Genomic DNA, 18,491 nt, shown 5'->3' on the forward strand with positions numbered 1-18,491 from the left:
ACTTGACAAAAAGAAAAAAAAATCCCTCCCATGTCTTCTTTTTAACAGATTCTATGATAGTGATGGCTAACCTTTTTGTCGTTTGGTACCAAAAGTGCATGCGCCCGTGCACACGCACCCATAATGCAATGCTTGCACGACAGCCCCCCATGTGTCCCCCATTTGCATGCACATGCAATCCCTCTGCGCATGCGTGCTCCCCTCACCCCATTTTGGGTCTAGTGGGCCTCCCTACAGCCTCCTGGGACCAAAAACTGGCCCTGTGCATGCGTGCATGCCCCACGCCCACTCGTGCATGCTCACGCGTCTCACACATGCACCCCACCCCACATGCATGCACGGCAGAGACCCAAAAATCAGGTGGGCGGCAAGAGGTGCAGGCACCTGCACAGTGGAGCTGAGATGGGGCGACGGCTTGCGTGCCCGCAGAGTGGGCTCTGCAGGCCACCTGTGGCATATATGCCATAGTTCTCCATCACAATTCTATGAAGATCCCTGAAGAGTGGATGAAACAGTTCTCGGAGTCCATCATGAGTTACAGGTAGTCCTTGACTTAGTTTAGTGACCATTCAAAGTGACAATGGCACTGAGAAAAGTGATTTGTACTGTTGTACTTATAGCAGTCATAGCATCCTCACAGTCACATGACCAAAATTTGGGCACTTGGCAACCAGAATTTATTGCAACATCCAGGGATCGTGTGATCACCATTGCAAGCTTCTCAGTCAGCATCTGACAAGCAAAGTCAATGAAGGAATTGCACAAAACTTCCCTCGCTTAATGGCCATGTGATTCATTTAATAAGCATAGCAAAAAATGGTCGTAAAACCAGACAGGATTCCCTTAACAACTCCCTGGCTTAGCATTGGGAATCCTGGTCCCAATTGTAGCCGTACGTCGAGGACTACCCGATTGGCATGTTTCTGAGCCTTAAGAAGCAGAGAGATGGGCTGGCATCCTGCAGGAATCACTTACTTCCCAGGAGGTCCCCCTCTTCAGAGAGATCTTTGAAGACACGGTGGAAATTCACGGCATGTTTCACCAGCTTGAGAGGGGAAAAACAATGTAATTTTCAGCGCTTAACTTTTTTAAAAAAAACCCACAACAAAACAAATGCCATCTGCTAAGGCATTTGTCAACTTTGCAAAATTCAACAATAGCAAAGGAAGGTTTGGATAAAGCATCGATGTTTTTGCTGATATTTTGGATTCAGCAAATCACCTAATCAATATCGCTAACCAACTTCTGAGTCCCTTCCATTCATTTCAACGACCTCCACACTGCAGAATTCACAAACCTTGCCAATTAATCAATTATTCCTAAACTGAAGCAGCACTAAAGGGGTGAAAATGGGTGAAAATAATCCCATGGGGCACGTTATCAATTCTGTCATTCCTGAACAGGGCTATTTTTAAAGCTAAATGCTTCAATCTTCCAATGATGTATCCATTGCTACTGTTAACTATCTCAAAACCAAAAGTGTCTTAGAATTTAGGATGATCTGTGTACTAAATTCAGGTATGCACCTCAGTGCTACTCCGTGTTCAAAGTTATCTTTCACCAATTTTGGTTTTCTGCGGCAAAAGTGCTTAAATCCTTCTTGGTTTGTTTTTCATACCTTTGAATCAGTATTGATTCCGGGAACCAGGGGTGGGTTCCGGCTTCTTTTACTGCTGGTTTACTCAGGGACGGGCTTTGCGCGCACACGCGCTTGATGCGCACTACACGTGCATGCACAGTAGTGAAGAAATTGCTTCTGCACATGCGCAGAAGCAAAAAACAAGACGGTGGCATCTGTGGCGCCGCTGATAGAACCAGTTTGGGTATGTGCCCCCCCCCCACACGTGCACCACCCCCATGCATGCATGCATGGTCCTCCCACACGCCCTCCCTCTGTGTATGGTGCAGCAGAGACCTGAAGACTAGCTGACTGGCAGGAGGTGTGCGGGCATCTTTGACTGGTGAATGGAATATACCTAGGCTGGCAGTGGACGAGAATCACAAATCTGGATAGACATACTCTAAGATGCTGTGCCTTAAGAACGAGGAAGATCAGTGAGACTTAGATGATTCTAGAAAACATGAGCAATGACCAAAGAGGCGTCCCCAGACAAGATGACCAAAACATTAAAGAAAGTGTCCTGAAACTGGCTTGTGGAAGGAGGCTGAACCATGGTTTGGTATTGCACAGAAATCCTACAGTATTATAGAATTCCCATATCAGAGAAATTCATGTGAGAATGCCATACTTAACTTCAGCCTAGATAGAGAGCAGCGATAGGCATCTTTCTTGCAGATGGGGCTAAAATGTTCTTGCAAAATTTTGGGGTGAGGGGAAAAGGTCTGAAGACCTCATGATATCTCCATAGTGGCACAAGTATTTTAGCTTACTTTTTGACAACGGGAACCCTGCTAGTATTAATCAACCCAACCATTTTGCTTGATAAAGAAAAAATCAAAACACCCTGAATGGAAAAATAGCCTAATTTGAAGAGATTTTGGCATCTTAAATCTTTGAATTTGGGCACCTTGAGCCTCTGAATTAAGGGGCAGCTGTTTCCCCTTCAAAGACCCTCCTCAATGTTTCCCCAAATGGCCAACATTTTGGCCTCTACCCACTTCACGGAATTGCGATATTTTCAGCCTGTGGGCTTCCTAAGATATAAACCTAATATTTCAGAAACATTCCATTGACATTTTAAGAAATCTGAATTTGCTCCAAACCTTCCTACTATTCAAATGTGAGATATATTGATTATGTGCCAGCAAGTTGGTGTCCACTCTTAGTGACCACATAGAACAGAGTTCCCCAATGTTTCCGGCTTTGCAGACCAGTGGTGGAGGGGATGGTTACACACAAGCTGCCAGCAAGAACGTGCCTGCAGCTCCATTTGCACAAGTAAGCATGCATGCGCGCCTGCTCGCCTACTGCTCGCCCAAGTGAAAATGCGCATGCACGCACATTCGCCGGCCATTTCCACCACCTGGTTGCAAATCCTTCACGGTCCACAGGTTAGGGACCCCTGACAGAGATGTTCTTCTGTAAGATGGTATTCTCATAATTACATATAAAGGTAAAGGTTCCCTTCGCACACAGGTGCTAGATGTTCCCGACTCTAGGGGGCGGTGCTCATTTCCATTTCAAAGCCAAAGAGCCAGCGCTGTCCAAAGACATCTCCGTGGTCATGTGGCCGGCATGACTCAACGCTGAAAGCGCATGGAACATTGTTCCTTCCCACCAAAGGTGGTCTCTATTTTTCTACTTGCATTTTTATGTACTTTCGAACTGTTGGATTGGCAGAAGCTGGGATAAGTAACGGGAGCTCACTCCATTACGCGGCTCTAAGGATTCGAACCTCCAAACTGCCGACCTTTCTGAGCAACAAACTCAGAAAAGGACACTCTTTTGAGGACCCTCATGTTCACATTTTGGTCAGGGAAGATAGATGGTTTGAGAGAGGAGTGAAGGATTCCATTTATACTAATGTGGAGGCCTCAGAACACAACCCGTCCCCCTACTTTTTTTAGGATGCTCCTGCATCTGTCCCCAGAAAGATCCAGATTATTTCACAGGTTCACCAGGGAGATCATATTTAACAACCCAGCTAAGAGCAGGATTTAGGAGCAACCAGGCTTAATGACTGTCTGCCTACTTACTTAACAAGCCTTGTTCAGATTAGATGAGAAGGGTCCCCCTACCCAACTTTGTGAAACTGGAGAAGCTATTTGGATAAACACCAAAAACTATTCAGAAAATCAATGGTTTCAAATCAAAAAAGAAAACTTCCAGACATCTCTACCTGGATCTCTACCTTCACTGACCTATTATCATAACAATTTAAAGTTTCCTATTAAGGCTGCTTCGGTTTCAAATTTTCTGTGGAAACTCAACCCTGGCCTTAATCAACTTTTCATACACCAGCATAGAAAACAATGACCAAGAATTACTTGGCAAGCTCTTTCATTCTACTAATCTATGCTCTTAAAAATATTTTTATGGATATTCTGTTTCCTGGATGACTCTAATTTACAATAGTCCTATTCCTTTAAAGGCAGAATGTATCCGTCTGGGAAAAATGTATGAGCAAAACCAACATATTTTTTTATTCTTTAAATCCCAGAGTCCTTCGGGATTGGGGCAGCATAGAAATTCAATAAATTCAATTCAATAGGTTCAATTTGGTCTTTGAGCATGTACTAATGGAAGTATGATTTGAGAACTGTGCATATCGTGGATCACTCAGCCCCAATCAGTCTTCCTCTCTCCAGATGTAATTGGGATTACGATACAATACAACAGCAGAGTTGGAAGGAACCTTGGAGAGCTTCTAGTCCAACCCCCTGCCTAGGCAGGAAACCCTATACCGTTTCAGACAAATGGCTATCCAACATCTTCTTAAAGACTTCCAATGTTGGGGCATTCACAACTTCTGGAGGCAACTTCTGTTCCGCTGATTAATTGTTCTAACTGTCAGGAAATTTCTCCTCAGTTCTAGGTTGCTTCTCTCCTTGATTAGATTCCACCCATTGCTTCTTGTCCTGCCCTCAGGACACAGTAATCAAATAATTTTGGTTAAAAGACAGGTTCAATGTTGGGTTTCACTCTATGGGTTAAGGGCAGAGGTGGTATTTAGCAGGTTCTTACCAGTTCTGGAGAACCGGTAGCAGAAATTTTGAGTGGTTTTGAGAACGGGTAAATACCACCTCTCACTGGCCCCGCCCCCAGCTATTCTCTGCCTCCCGAGTCCCAGCTGATCAGGAGGAAATGAGGATTTTGCAGTATCCTTCCCCTGCCACGCCCATCATGCCACACCCACCAAGCCATGCCCACAGAACCAGTAGTAAAAAATGTGAATCCCACCACTGGTTAAGGGTTGTCAAACATTTCCAAACTGTAGACCCTCTACGTTTACACAGAACGCTGGAAGTCCAGCGATGACTCACTTTATGCCAGTTGTAAAACTGAATCAGGTCACACAGTGACCCACTTAATGACTGCAATGACTTGCAACCAAAATTCCAGATTCAGTTGTGGTTGTTAAGCAGGGGTGGGTTTCTCGCCCCGTTCCAACCGGATCGGTTGGAACGAGGCCGGCGGCGTCCGCACGCACGGACGCGGCGCCGCGCGCACGCACGCAGGCAGCATCCTCGCGCACGCACGTGGTGCGCGCATGCACGCACGCGGCGCGCGCATGCACGCACGCGGCGCGCACATGCGTATTAGCATCTGCGCGATGCTCCAGCTGCTCCTGGAGGATCGCGCAGGCGTTCTGCGCATGCATGGAAAGCGCAAAATTCAAAAAAACCGGGTAAGGAGCGGGCGCGGGTGTGCGGGCGCGCGCGGGCGCGGGGGGGGGGGCTTTGCCGTTCCCGGAAGTTACTTACTTCCGGGTTCGGCGACCAACCGGATTGCAGGGACCGGTGCGAACCGGTTGAAACCCAGCCCTGTTGTTAAGTGAGGACTATCTAAAGGCAAACCAGAAATAATTCAATAGTGAGCCAGGGCTGCCCCCAAATGGCAATAGATAATTGATGCGAAAGTTGAAGTCCCCAAGATTTAAATCTGCAGCATCTTCAATACTACCAACCTCAGAGTCACCTGAAAAAGCTGCTAGGGAGACAGGACACCTGCCCCTCCAAATCCAGCCTCAATTCTCCATTCCAGATATGCAAAACTGCCCCTTGTGGATTGGAAAATCTAGGCAGGGAAATCAACACCTCTAAGCCAAGATAGGGACACCGTAGCTCAATGGCTAAGACGCTGAGCTTGTTGATCAGAAAGGTCGGCAGTTTGGCGGTTCGAATCCGTAGCGCTACGTAACAGAGTGAGCTCCCGTTACTTTCCCAGCTTCTGTCAACCTAGCAGTTCGAAAGCATGTAAAAAAATGCAAGTAGAAAAATAGGAACCACTTTTGGTGGGAAGGTAACAGCGTTCCATGCGCCTTCGGCGTTTAGTCATGCCAGCCACATGACCACGGAGACGTCTTCGGACAGCGCTGGCTCTTCAGCTTTGAAACGGAGATGAGCACCGCCCCCTGGAGTTGGGAACGACTGGAAGATGTGTGTGAGGGAAACCTTTACCTTTACGCAAAGGTAGAATCAGGACAGTTACATCATCATTGGGGCCGGCCCTCGGAAACTTCACCTACCCCAAACTTACATCAGAGACAGAAGTCCTTCTCTGGAGAGAAACTGTTTCCTTCTCAACCTCTTTGGAGACAGACACATCGTATGTTTTGGATCTAAATGCAGAGGTAGAACCATATGGATCAATTGATATTTATTTACTTATTAAATCCCTAATTTCTTTACAACAATCTTAAAAGCGGAAGGTTCCAAACAAGTTTCGACAATCCAGCTTTGTTCACACAATATCTTTCCACAGACCAGTGGTTACACTCACACAACACACTAAGCGTGGTTGATTTTTAACAGAATAAGAGTTGGAAGGGACCTTAGAGGTCTTCTAGTCCAACCCCTGCTCAAGGAGGGGAACGTGTACGATTCTGGACAAACGGATGCCCAATCTCTTCCTTAAAAACTCAAGTGATTGATATCCCAAAGTGCTTTTTCAAAGGGCAACTGGCATTTGAAGGCATTTTGCTTCTCATCCAGTTCTAAAGCTTCTTGGATGAGAAGGGGATTGGAGACTAAAACATAGGAAGAACAGTTGCAGGAACTGGGTATGTCTAGTTTAGTAGAAAGAAGGACTAGGGGAGATATGATAACAGTGTTCCAATATCTCAGGGGTTGCCACAAAGAAGAGGGAGTCCAAGGGACCTGAGAGTAGAACAAGAAAGCAATGGGTGAAAACTAATCAAGGAGAGAAGCAATTTAGAACTGAGGAGAAATTTCCTGACAGTTAGTGGAACAGCTTGCCTCCAGAAGTTGTGAATGCCCCAACACTGGAAGTCTTTAAGAAGATGTTGGATAGGCATTTGTCTGAAAAGGTATAGGGTTTCCTGCCTAGGCAGGGGGTTGGACTAGAAGACCTCCAAGATCCCTTTCAACTCTGCTATTGTATTGTATTGAGAAGTGAAACATCTTCAAGGAAGAACAAACTCCAGTTGGCTTTTGAAAAGCCAACATTTGGGACAACCATGACCTGGATGACTGAGAACCTCCATAGAGCTCCAGTGATGAAGCACCCACAATGTTTCCCCTTTTGCATTTGAGCATGCAAGAAGGGACAGGAAGAAAGGAAGGAAGGAAGGAAGGATGGATGGATGGATGGATGGATGGAAGGAAGGATGGAAGGAAGGAAGGATGGAAGGAAGGAAGGAAGGAAGGAAGGAAGGATGGATGGAAAGAAGAATGGAAGGAAGGAAGGATGGATGGAAGGAAGGAAGGAAGGATGGATGGATGGAAGGAAGGATGGAAGGAAGGAAGGAAGGAAGGATGGAAGGAAGGATGGAAGGAAGGATGGATGGATGGATGGATGGAAGGAAGGATGGAAGGAAGGATGGAAGGAAAGATGGATGGAAGGAAGGATGGAAGGAAGACTATGGGAGTGAGGGAAGGTCTGATGGAAATCCTGCCTTAGCACTTGGCCATCACAGGTCCCCCTGACATGAGTGACACTGAGCTGTTCATGCCCCCCCCCGTCCCCCTGTGGTCAAACACAACCCTGACGCAGCCCTCAATGAAATCGACTGTGACACCCCTGTCCTAGAGAATAACTATTCCGATCATCTCCAGCTGCCACAGCTGACCACCTGCAGCAAAATGGCTCTTGATGGGAGTTCAAGTGCAGCTTGTCCGGAGCCGGATTTAAATCAGCCTCAACCCATCCTGGCCATCTTGGTTTAGCTGTGTTTTTCCATCACAGGATCAAAATAAGCAGGAAGAGGTGGATCCTTCCATTAATGACAGCAGCCAAAGTCAGTAATGCAAATATAAATAATGCATCTACTTCCTTTCCCTGAACTCAAGAAGGAAGGAAGGCTGTAATGAGGGAGGGAGGGTCTCAGGGAAGTCCTGCCTTAGCACTTGGCCACCACAGGTGCCCCTGCCACAAGTCCCATATCCTGCCCACCCCCCGTCTCACCCACGCACCCCCTCCGGCCCTCCAAGGTCAAACACAACCCTGATGCGGCCCTCAATGAAATCGAGTTCGATACCCCTGGACTAGAGAAGGTCATCCACCCTTCTTCTCATCCTATCTTTCCTCCCCACAGTGCAGTAACCCACTGCTGGACTACAATGCCCAGCCAGAATGGAGAAGCTGGCATTAATGGGTTTTGTCATCCGATTCAATTGGCAGGGATCTTCCCTGGAAGGGTTACGCAGACTCACCGAGTCAAAAGCGTGTTGTGTTCATTTCGGAAGCCCTCGGGAACAAACTCTTCCAGGCTGTAGGATTTTTTCTGCTCCGACATCTTCCTTTTGCTCTTTCGTTTTTTCCCGGACATGTCAGGGTTGCAGCTGGGAGGAGGAGGAGAAGAAGAAGATTCGGTCAGTTGTGTCATTCGGTCCTCCCTCACCTCCAGCCACAGGTGGATACCGGCATTCCTCATCCGGAGTCATCCGGAGTGAGTAACTGCCTGTCGCCATCATCCCAAAAGAGAGCCACTTCCACTGCGCCCATTACACAGATGATTCCCCCTAAGGCTCCGGTGTTATTGCAAACAAGAACCTTCAAGAAAGGCGGGAAGGGCCATAGAAATGGGATAAAACAAGTTCCATAAGGAGAGAGCAGAATGCTTAACCGAGACTTAAAAGGCCGTCACCTGGATTGTTATAAACAACAAACAAACCCCGAATTGAACGGTGCTGCCGAAGAAGCGAAGCCAAAAGTTTTACAGCGGTGAAAAAGAAAAGCGACTCCTTTCTGCCCTCGTTCGGTTTTTGTTTCGCTTGGCTTTTGATCGTCTGCGTTTCCCATCGCCTGTCATTAACCCAAAACAATTATCTTGCCATCAATCAGCTATGCGTTCATAAGTTGCCCTGCCCCGATACAAAACCCTGAACAGATGACGGGAAGCTTCTGGCCGGGTGCAACTTGGCATGGCTTTTAACTCTCAGTGAAGTATAAAACAGCAATTAGCTTAGGGAACTTCCATGCTCCGGAATAGTCTACCTTGGAAGACCAGTTGTTTGGGATTAAACACAGAAGGAATGATCCTTCCCTTTGGTCTTGCTTTTAATCAGGTTTAAATGAATTTTTCATCTGGCCTATTGAAGACCGGATATGACTGGACAGGGGAAACCTATACCTTTATTAAATTGCATATTCTTATGAAGGCCAAATCTGCTGATTTAAAGCCAAAGTCAATAGACCAGTGTTTCTCAACCTTGGCAACTTGAAGAGGTCTGGACTTCAACTCCCAGAATTCCCCAGCCAGCATTCGCTGGCTGGGGAATTCTGGGACTTGAAGTCCAGACCTCTTCAAGTTGCCAAGGTTGAGAAACACTGCAATAGACCATATAAAGCAAAAATGTTATTGTTGTTGTTGATCTGTCTTAGCTAAATAGCCATAGTAGCCAACTGGAATCTCAATGCTTGGAGCGGTCTACCTTGCAAGCAACAAAGGAGGACTAGAAGGGGAAATTCTGTTCTGCGGGTACAATGTTCACTATAGGTAGTCCTTGGCTTACAACCACAATTGGGACTAGAATATGCACTGATAAGCAAGTAGCTGTTAAGTGAATTGCCTTCAATTTCACAACCTTTTTTTTGCCACATCTGTTAAGTGAATCACTGCACTTGTTTACCGTATTTTTCGGAGTATAAGACGCACCTTTTTTCCTCAAAAGAGAGGCTGAAAATCTGGGTGCAGAACTTTTTGCCGCTCGAAGCCCCGCCCCCTTCACCAAAATGGGTCGTGCATATCCTTAAGGAGGCTTTCAGAGAGCTCCTGGGGGCTGGGGAGGGCAGAAATGAGCAAACAACGGGCCATTTTTCGCCCCTCCCAGCCCCCAGCAGCCCCTCCCAGCCCCCTATTAGCCTCCATAAGGCTATGCATGAGTTTTCTTTTTAATAAAAAAGGGCCCATTTTCACGAACAATTGGCCATTTTTTGCTCGTTTTTGCCCCCCTGAGCATTCTGCAAGGCCCCCCCCCAGGCTATATTCATGCCTTTTTTTAAAAAACGGGCCTGTTTTCACAAAAAATCCGGGCCGTTTTGGGGAGGTTTACAGACTGCAAAAACTTTTTTTTTCCTTTTGGAAAGCTCTTTGACTGATCGATGAGAATTACAGTGATCAAGTGCTGTGCCAGCAGAAACAAAGTCTTAGGTGCTGCAGATTGTCAGCGATTTTCTTCTCCAGCACATGGATAAATACACCTGGAAAAATCTACCTACCTACCTACCTACCTACTCTCTGTACCTACCTACCTACCTACTGTATTTCTCTCTCTCTCCCTCTCTATCCCTCTATCTACCTACCTACTTTTTTTAAAAAAAATTGCCTCTTCAAAACCTTGGTGCGTCTTATACTCTGGTGCATCTTATACTCTGAAAAATACGGTAAGTGAATCACATACTTGTTAAATAAATCCGGCTTCCTCCATTGACTTTGCTTGTCAGAAGCCACTGGGAAAATCACAATTGACAATCAGATGACCCCAGGATGGTGCAACCATTGTAAATAGATATGGGTTGACAAAAGCACAAATTTTGATGAAGTGACTGTGGGGATGTTCTGGTAGTCATAAGTGCACGGTCTGGTTAACAGAATAACAGAGTTGGAAGGGACCTTGGAGGTCTTCTAGTCCAACCTACTGCCCAGGCAGGAACCCTATAAGTCATTTGTAAGTCACTTTTTCAGTGCGGTTCTAACTTTCAGCGGTCGCTAAAGCAGTGTTTCTCAACCTTGGCGACTTTAAGTCCTGTGGACTTCAACTCCCAGAATCCCCCAGCCAGCTATGCTGGCTGGGGGATTCTGGGAGTTGAAGTCCACAGGACTTAAAGTCGCCAAGGTTGAGAAACACTGCGCTAAAGGAATGGCTGTCAAGGACAACCTGTGCAGAAACTTCCCAATTAGATATTCATGGTGCAAATATATAACTTAAGAAAGAGGAATATGAAATATTAAAAAGTTGTCTTTCAAAAAAAACCAAAAAGTCGGCGTCATGCTTACAGGCATAAATATATCAACAATGCCACACAAATAAAGGGGGATAAAAGAAATCCGGCCACTGAATAATTTGGAATGATGGAATACTTATTAACTGGAAATGGTAAGTGTTGGATGAGTGCTTGAGATGCTTTGCAAAACAGGATCTGAAACACAAATCCACCCAGTTGGATGGCTTCCACATTCCTGAGATTCTACGGCAAGCCCCAAGGGATCTGGTTCCCGAAGGAAGCTTGGCTGCGGTGTGGATGCAGAGTTTCAATTGCAGAACTGCCATGTTCCGCCAACTGGCTTGCTTAGCAATTAAAGAGCACTCTAGTATCCTCCCAGAGCAGTCATGCTGGCTGGGGAATTCTGGGAGTTGAAGTCCACCCATCTTAAAGTCCCCAAGGTTGAGAAACTTTGTCCTAGAGCAGGGGTATCAAACTCAAGGTCCGCGGGCCATAGCTGGTCCGCAGGGTGCTTAGATCTGGCCTGTAGGGAATCAACGAAGGACCAGCCCGCGGTGCCTCTGCCAGCAAAAATGGAGCTTGAGAGGGCCGCGCACTGTTTTCAGCCGCAACGGCCTCCTGCAGCCCTCTGCCAGCAAAAATTGCCCTGAGCTCTGTTTTCACTGGAAGAGGTTGCAGCAGGCTGTCGCAGCTGAAAATGGGGCCAGGGGAGGCCGTACACGCCTCCCGCCCCCAACTTTCATTTGCGCTGACAGAGGGCTAGCAAAACAAACTGAAAACAAAGCAAAAGGAGAAATGTTTCCCCTTTTTTCATTTGAGCATGCAAGAAGGGACAGGAAAGGAGAAAGAGGAAAGACAAAGAAAAAGAAGGGAAGATGGGAAGAGAGCAAGGAAGGAAAAATAAGGAAAATAAGGAAGAGAGAGGAAGGAAGCAGAAAGAAGAATGAAGAGGGAAGGAAAAAGAAGGAAGGAAGGAAGGAAGGAAGGAAGGAAGGAAGGAAGGAAGGAAGGAAGGAAGGAAGGAAGGAAGATTATGAGAGGGAGGGAGGGTCTGATGGAAGTCCTGCCTTAGCGCTTGGCCACAGGTGCCCCCGACACAAGTGACATTAAGCTCTCCACGCCCATTGAGTTTGACACCCGTGTCCTAGATGTAAACATTCCAACCATCTCCAGCTGCCATAGCCGACCATCTCCAGCCAAATGGCTCCTGGTGGGAGTTAATTTGGGGCTCAATAGAGGGCGTAAATGGAGGACTATCTGTATTTTAAAGCACGTTAAACAAGCTGCTTCTTTTTGTCAACATGGCATTTCTTTACTGATATAATTCTGTAAGCTGAATTTCCTGCAGAGCAATTGTGCTGAAGGAATAATAACTCTTTGAATAAAAAGTACTGAAACAACAGAGCTGTGAGTAATTTTCTTTAGTGAAAGCTGAAACCTCTGGGAGTTGGGAATTCCACACTTCCCATGATTTTTTCCTGTCTGGGGTTGTGTGGGGTGAGGCAGGCTCTGACTTGTCAGGACTCCTCCATTTTATTTTATTTTTGCAAGCTCCAAGCATCCCACGCTGGGGAACCAATAAAAAGTCAGATTTTATATGCCGATGCGTATTGCCTCCAGGTATCTCCACAAGCTTGCATGTAAAATCGTAAAACGATTGTCAACTACAATTAAACCACGCATAGCAAGAAGTGGTTTGTGGCTGAATGGGTTGAAACCTTAATGCAATGTCTCTCAATTTTAAGACACTTGGTTTTCAATTCCCAGAAATCTCCAGCAAGCTTGGAAGAATTCTGGGAGTTGAAGTCCATCTATTTTCAAGTTGCAAAGACAGAGAAACACTGCTTCTAATGGCTTAAACCAGTGTTTATTAATCTTTTCGGCACTAAGTGCCGGAAACCGTAAAAGCAGATGATCTTCTGGTTTCCAGGATCCATGCCAGCCACCAGGTCTTCCGGTTTCTAGCATGCATGCATGCGCGAAGACCACCTGTCCAGTGCGCATGTGTCAGCTCCACCTGGTCTTTCAGGGGTCCTTGCGCCTCCCTGCCCACCCCCCTGGCCCCCATCAGAGTGGTGGGATATCCCCACCAACGATCCGGTTCCGCAACCCTGGACAGGGAGAGAAAGTTGGGAGGGGAATGCTGCCTCCCTCCACTGGAAAGCCGGAACCCCTTCCTGGCCTTGGAGGGAAGGGGCATCGACATTCCTGGGGCTCAGGTTGGAGGGCCAGCAAGTGGGAGAGCCCTCCCAAACTCTGGCCGGGATGAAGCGCCCCCTCCAGCCTGCCACCGAGAACAAGCCACCGCAGCCCCCCCACTTCTGCCAAGGGAGTGTGACCCCTTCCTGACCGGCGGTCCTCTTACCCCGTCTGCTGGACCGACGTTCCTCTCGCGCGGACTTAGCTGGTCTTCGCATGCGCATGCACGCCTGAAACCGGAAGACCAGGTGGCTGGCACATGCATGCGCACTGGGCGGCATATAAATGTAATCAAATCAAATCAATCCTCTGGTTTCTGGTGCTCCCAGACGCGTGAAAGCCAGCATGCCAATTACCTCCAATAGACCGATTAGATCCCACAGATTAGGCCTCCTCCGAATTCCATCCGCCGGCCAATGCCGACTGGCGACTACCCAGAGGAGAGCCTTCTCTGTGGCTGCTCCGACCCTCTGGAACGAGCTCCCCGTTGGGGAAAAGGGCGGCATATAAATGTAATCAAATCAAATCAAATCAATCCTCTGGTTTCTGGTGCTCCCAGACGCGTGAAAGCCAGTGTGCCAGAACCCGGAAGAACAACAGGTGACAGCTCGCGTGCCCGGAGAGATGGCTGTGTGTGCCATTTCCAGCACACATGCCATAGGTTCACCATCATGGACTTAAACTAAAGGATGAACTAATCCAGTGTGTGTGAATGTGGTGGGCTAAAGGCAGAGGGAGTGGCTTGGGTTCGAGTCTCCCCTCAGCTACAGAAGCATCCTGGGTGACTTTGGGCCAGCCCATTCCTCTCAGCCCCACAGGCAAGGTGGTCCAGGGATGACGCTACTGGACAAAGAACAGGGAGACCCATTTGAATTCTCCTTCAACCAGAGAAGCTTCCTGGATGACTCAGGGGCTAGTCCCTTTCATGTCTTCCAACCTAGCTCGCAGATTTTATTGTGCGCAGGGAGTGCTATATAGATTGCAGTCTCTACAGCAGGCGGGATATAATTAAAATCAATCAATCACCCCATTTCTAAATGTTGACAACAACATGGCTTCCAGAAGCCCACAAGGAATGAATTAGCAGCCTTCTCCTGCTGTATATCTCTCAAACAGCATTTCTTAATCTTGGCAACGTTAAGATGTCTGGATTCCAAGCTGGCTGTAGAATTCTGGGAGTTGAAATCCAATTATGTTAAAGTTGTTAAAGTTGACAAACATTGCTCTACAACAGTGGCTCCCAACCTTTTCTTCACCTCCTTTAAATTCCTTTTGTGGCCACGGACCCCCAAGACTTAATTCAAGATTTAAAGCACATTGGACCCCACCCCCACCGCCCGGAGCTCCATGGACCACAGATTGAAAACCATTGTTCTAGAATGTGAGATTCAGAGGAAGGTTGCCTCTGCACCAAGAGGGTCTATTTAGGTTCCAGATTTCTAGGGTCAGGTTCTGCCTTGTCCACATCATCCGGGGTCTCCCAGCAGGATTGGGCCTGCAATTCTTAGGATTTCCAATCAGAGCAACCAAAGATCTTGTGACCAAGAGGGGTGACCTAACTCCAATACATTAAAATATTATGTGCTATCCTTGAAATGTTGAACGAAATAAGTACAACACATAGATACATACATACATACACACACAAACATACGCTCTTTATATCTATCTATCTATCTATCTATCTATCTATCTATCTATCTATCTATCTATCTATCTATCCATCTATCTCCCCTATCTATCTATCTATCTTCCTTCTGTATCTATCTATCTATCTATCTATCTATCTATCTATCTATCTATCTATCTATCATCTATCTATCCATCCATCCATCTTCTCTATCTTCCTTTATCTATCTATCTATCTATCTATCTATCTATCTATCTATCTATCATCGTCTGTCTGTCTATCTATCTATCCATCCATCTTCCTTCTGTATCTATCATCTATCTATCTATCTATCTATCTATCTGTCTGTCTGTCTGTCTGTCTATCTATCCATCCACCCATCTATCTTCCTTCTGTATCTATCTATCTATCTATCTATCTATCTATCTATCTATCTATCTATCTATCTATCTATCTATCTATCTATCTATCATCTTCTGTCTGTGTATCTATCTATCCATCCATCCATCTATCTTCCTTCTGTATCTATCTATCTATCTATCTATCTATCTATCTATCTATCTCTATCTCTCTCAACTCTCTCTATATCTATCTATCTATCTATCTATCTATCTATCTATCTATCTATCTATCTATCTAATCTTCTGTCTGTCTTCTATCTATCTATCTATCTATCTATCTATCTATCTATCTATCTGTCTCTGTCTGTCTGTCTGTCTGTCTATCTATCTATCCATCCATCCATCTATCTTCCTTCTGTATCTATCTATCTATCTATCTATCTATCTATCTATCTATCTATCTATCTATCTATCATCTATCTATCTATCTATCTATCTATCTATCTATCTATCTATCTATCTATCTATCTATCTCTATCTCTCAACTCTCTCTATATCTATCTATCTATCTATCTATCTATCTATCTATCTATCTATCTATCTATCCATCCATCCATCCATCCATCCATCCATCCACACACACTCAATATATATAAAAGAAACAGGCATACAAACAGAGATACCTGCCAAATTTGTTAACATTGTATAAAGGCAGGTATCTCTTTAATGGCTTTTATACTCTGTCGATATTAGCAGTAGCTAACGAAAGCTAAGTGAACAATATATTTTAAAGTTCCGGAGATCGCAATGTCTGTTTCTTTTATAACTACACCTGGAACTCGCATTTTTAGGACTCAATACACACACACACACACACACACACACACACACACAAACACACATATATAAATAGTGATGGATTCAACTTGTGAATGGAATAAATTCTTTCATTTTGTTCGCCTTTTCCCTCAGACCATGAGGCCAACCAAAGAAACACAATTTAGAAATTATCCTTTAAAACGGAGGAGATATGTTTGGTCTAATGGTTAAGGCAACAGGCTAGAAACCAGGTGACTGTGAGTTCTAGTTCTCCCTTAGGCATGAAAACCAGCTGGGTGACTTTGGACTAGTCACTCTCTCTCTCAGCCCAACCCACCTCACAGGGCTGTTGTTGTGGTTGTGGGGAAAATAGGAGGAGAAAGGTGTGTTGGGATATGTTTACTACCTCAAGTTATTTGTAAAAATAATAAATGCAGGATACAAACAAACAAACAAACAACTAACTAGGAACTTCAAAATTCCACCCAGTTTTTTTTTTATTCTCCCATCTCTATTCTTTTTTTTGTTGGTTGTTATTTGTATTGTCTTTTTTATGTTTTAAATCATTTGTACACTACCTAAAGTCTTTGGAAGTCAGGAGACCTAGACATTTAATAATTATTAATTATCTCACTTACTTTGGTTATACCATATGTGGAAAATTCACTGGAGTTAATTCCCATAATTGGGAATTCCAATTATGTTTTAAAGAGTTAGCGGTAAAGGGGAATCACGCCATCAAAAACCATGGTGGCTAGACACTATCAAAGCTGACATCGGACAGAGCATAGAAAAACTCAAAAAAATAGTGCAAGATCGGAAGATGGGAAGAGACCTGACCCATAGAATCACCAAGAACCAGACTTGACTGAATGCATTACATCAGTGGTCTCCAACCTTGGCAACTTTAAGACCTGTGGACTTCAACTCCCAGAGTTCCTCAGCTTTGGGAGTTGAAGTCCACAAGTCTTAAAAGTTGCCAAGGTTGGAGACCACTGCATTACACCATCAATAATTATAAAATAAAGATTGAGGATAATCATAATACTGTAATAACTGAAGGGGCAGCACAACACAAAACATTGCCAAATTAGGCTTAGCTAATACCTGGATGGAGTATCAGGAAATCCCAGACTAGGAAATTTTAAAAAAAGAAAAAAAAACCAGAAGATGGCAATTGCAAACATAAACAGTAACCGAGTTGGAAGGGACCTTGAAGGTCGTCTAGTCCAACCCCCTGTTCATGCAGGAGACCTGTATTAGGGATTCTTTCTACCCCCTTTGTTTCTTGTTGTTTCTATTGTCTTGTTTTTTATATTTTATGTCATTTATAAACCAACCACCGTCGCTGAGAGTCAGGTGGCATATACATTTTATTTATAAATCCAGAAGGCAGCAATTACGGTACACAATTTTCAAAAGAGCTACACCACATAGGCTTCAATCTCCACTAGAAGGAGCTAGATCAGACTTACTCCTGAAAGCCAGATTAAAAAATATACAGAACAGAAAATGAAACCATCACTTAGCAAAGTAAGAAGAAGCTAATTTGCAACCTCAAAATGTCCTCCCCCCTCCCCCCAAAAAAACATGCTGGGGGGAAAATGCAGTACTCTTAAACTGTTTTTTTTTAAAGAAATATTGTAATTGTGAGACCATTTATAACAAGCAGCGTCTCCTTGTGGGATGAAACAAACGGGATTTTTCCCCCCTTTTAGGACTCTATGTCTGAATGCCAAAAAACGTACGAATGGAATAAATTTGCCAGGATGAGTGGATCGGACCCCAGGGGTTCATCTGGAAGTAGAAACCGCCTTTCTTTAATTGGGGTGGGGGAGTTTAAATTGGAGGAGGGCGTCTATAGCGAAAGGGTCACAAAAAAAATCCCACAAGAGATCCTATGTAAATTGAAACCACAGGGGCGCAAAAGAAACCTGGTTAGTTTGCTGGGGGCAGGAGGAGGTCAGGAAATTGGCTTAACGTCTCAGGGTTGGGTTAGCATAACATTGGGGATTGTTCCTTAGCCAGGGCAGCCACGGGGTCTCCGGGGAAGACTGGAAACGGGACGGAGCGAGCGCTGGCTAGCCTCTAAGGCGCAGAACCGGGACGCGGCGGGTACCTGATTTCGGGTAAGGTGAGGCTGTTGCTGCGCCGGGCCATCCCCAGCTTCGCCATCCTGGATGTTTGGCCAAGCACCCGCGACTAACGCGAGGAAGCGGTCCCCGGGAGACGGGCAGATCGGATAGGCAGCCTCTGGCTTTGCTCCGGACCGTCCGATCTTCTCCTCCCCTTTTCCGGACCGTCCGATCGTCTTCTCTCCTCCCCTTTGCCTTCCTCCGTGGCTGATGCGGCGCCGCCTCCGCCGTGGGAAAACTTTTCGAAGTCCGCCAAAATCCAGAGGAGGATCTGGCCCCCCTCGCAACTCGGAGGAGGACGGATTCCTTCGCTCGGCTGCGTCTCTCGTCCGAAAAAA

General features: G+C 45.7%; 1 protein-coding gene across 1 annotated transcript in view; it reads right to left on the minus strand.

Moving 5' to 3' along the window:
- Nucleotides 1-18,208, minus strand: part of LOC106548641 (uncharacterized) — a 46,761-nt gene extending 28,553 nt beyond the window's left edge. Inside the window, exons 1-4 of the mRNA XM_087702625.1 lie at nucleotides 18,138-18,208; nucleotides 8,296-8,424; nucleotides 6,161-6,242; nucleotides 976-1,045 (exon numbers count right to left, since the gene is read on the minus strand). Coding sequence (XP_087558751.1) covers nucleotides 976-1,045; nucleotides 6,161-6,242; nucleotides 8,296-8,424; nucleotides 18,138-18,193 — 337 coding nt within the window. The 5' untranslated portion in view covers nucleotides 18,194-18,208. The remainder of the gene's footprint in view (nucleotides 1-975; nucleotides 1,046-6,160; nucleotides 6,243-8,295; nucleotides 8,425-18,137) is intronic.
- Between the last annotated feature and the right edge of the window lie 283 nt (nucleotides 18,209-18,491).

Source organism: Thamnophis sirtalis, unplaced genomic scaffold (genome assembly GCF_051295495.1).
Source record: "Thamnophis sirtalis isolate CommonGarterSnake01/CBP01778 unplaced genomic scaffold, rThaSir2_p1.2 scaffold_1, whole genome shotgun sequence".
NCBI lineage: Eukaryota > Metazoa > Chordata > Lepidosauria > Squamata > Natricidae > Thamnophis > Thamnophis sirtalis.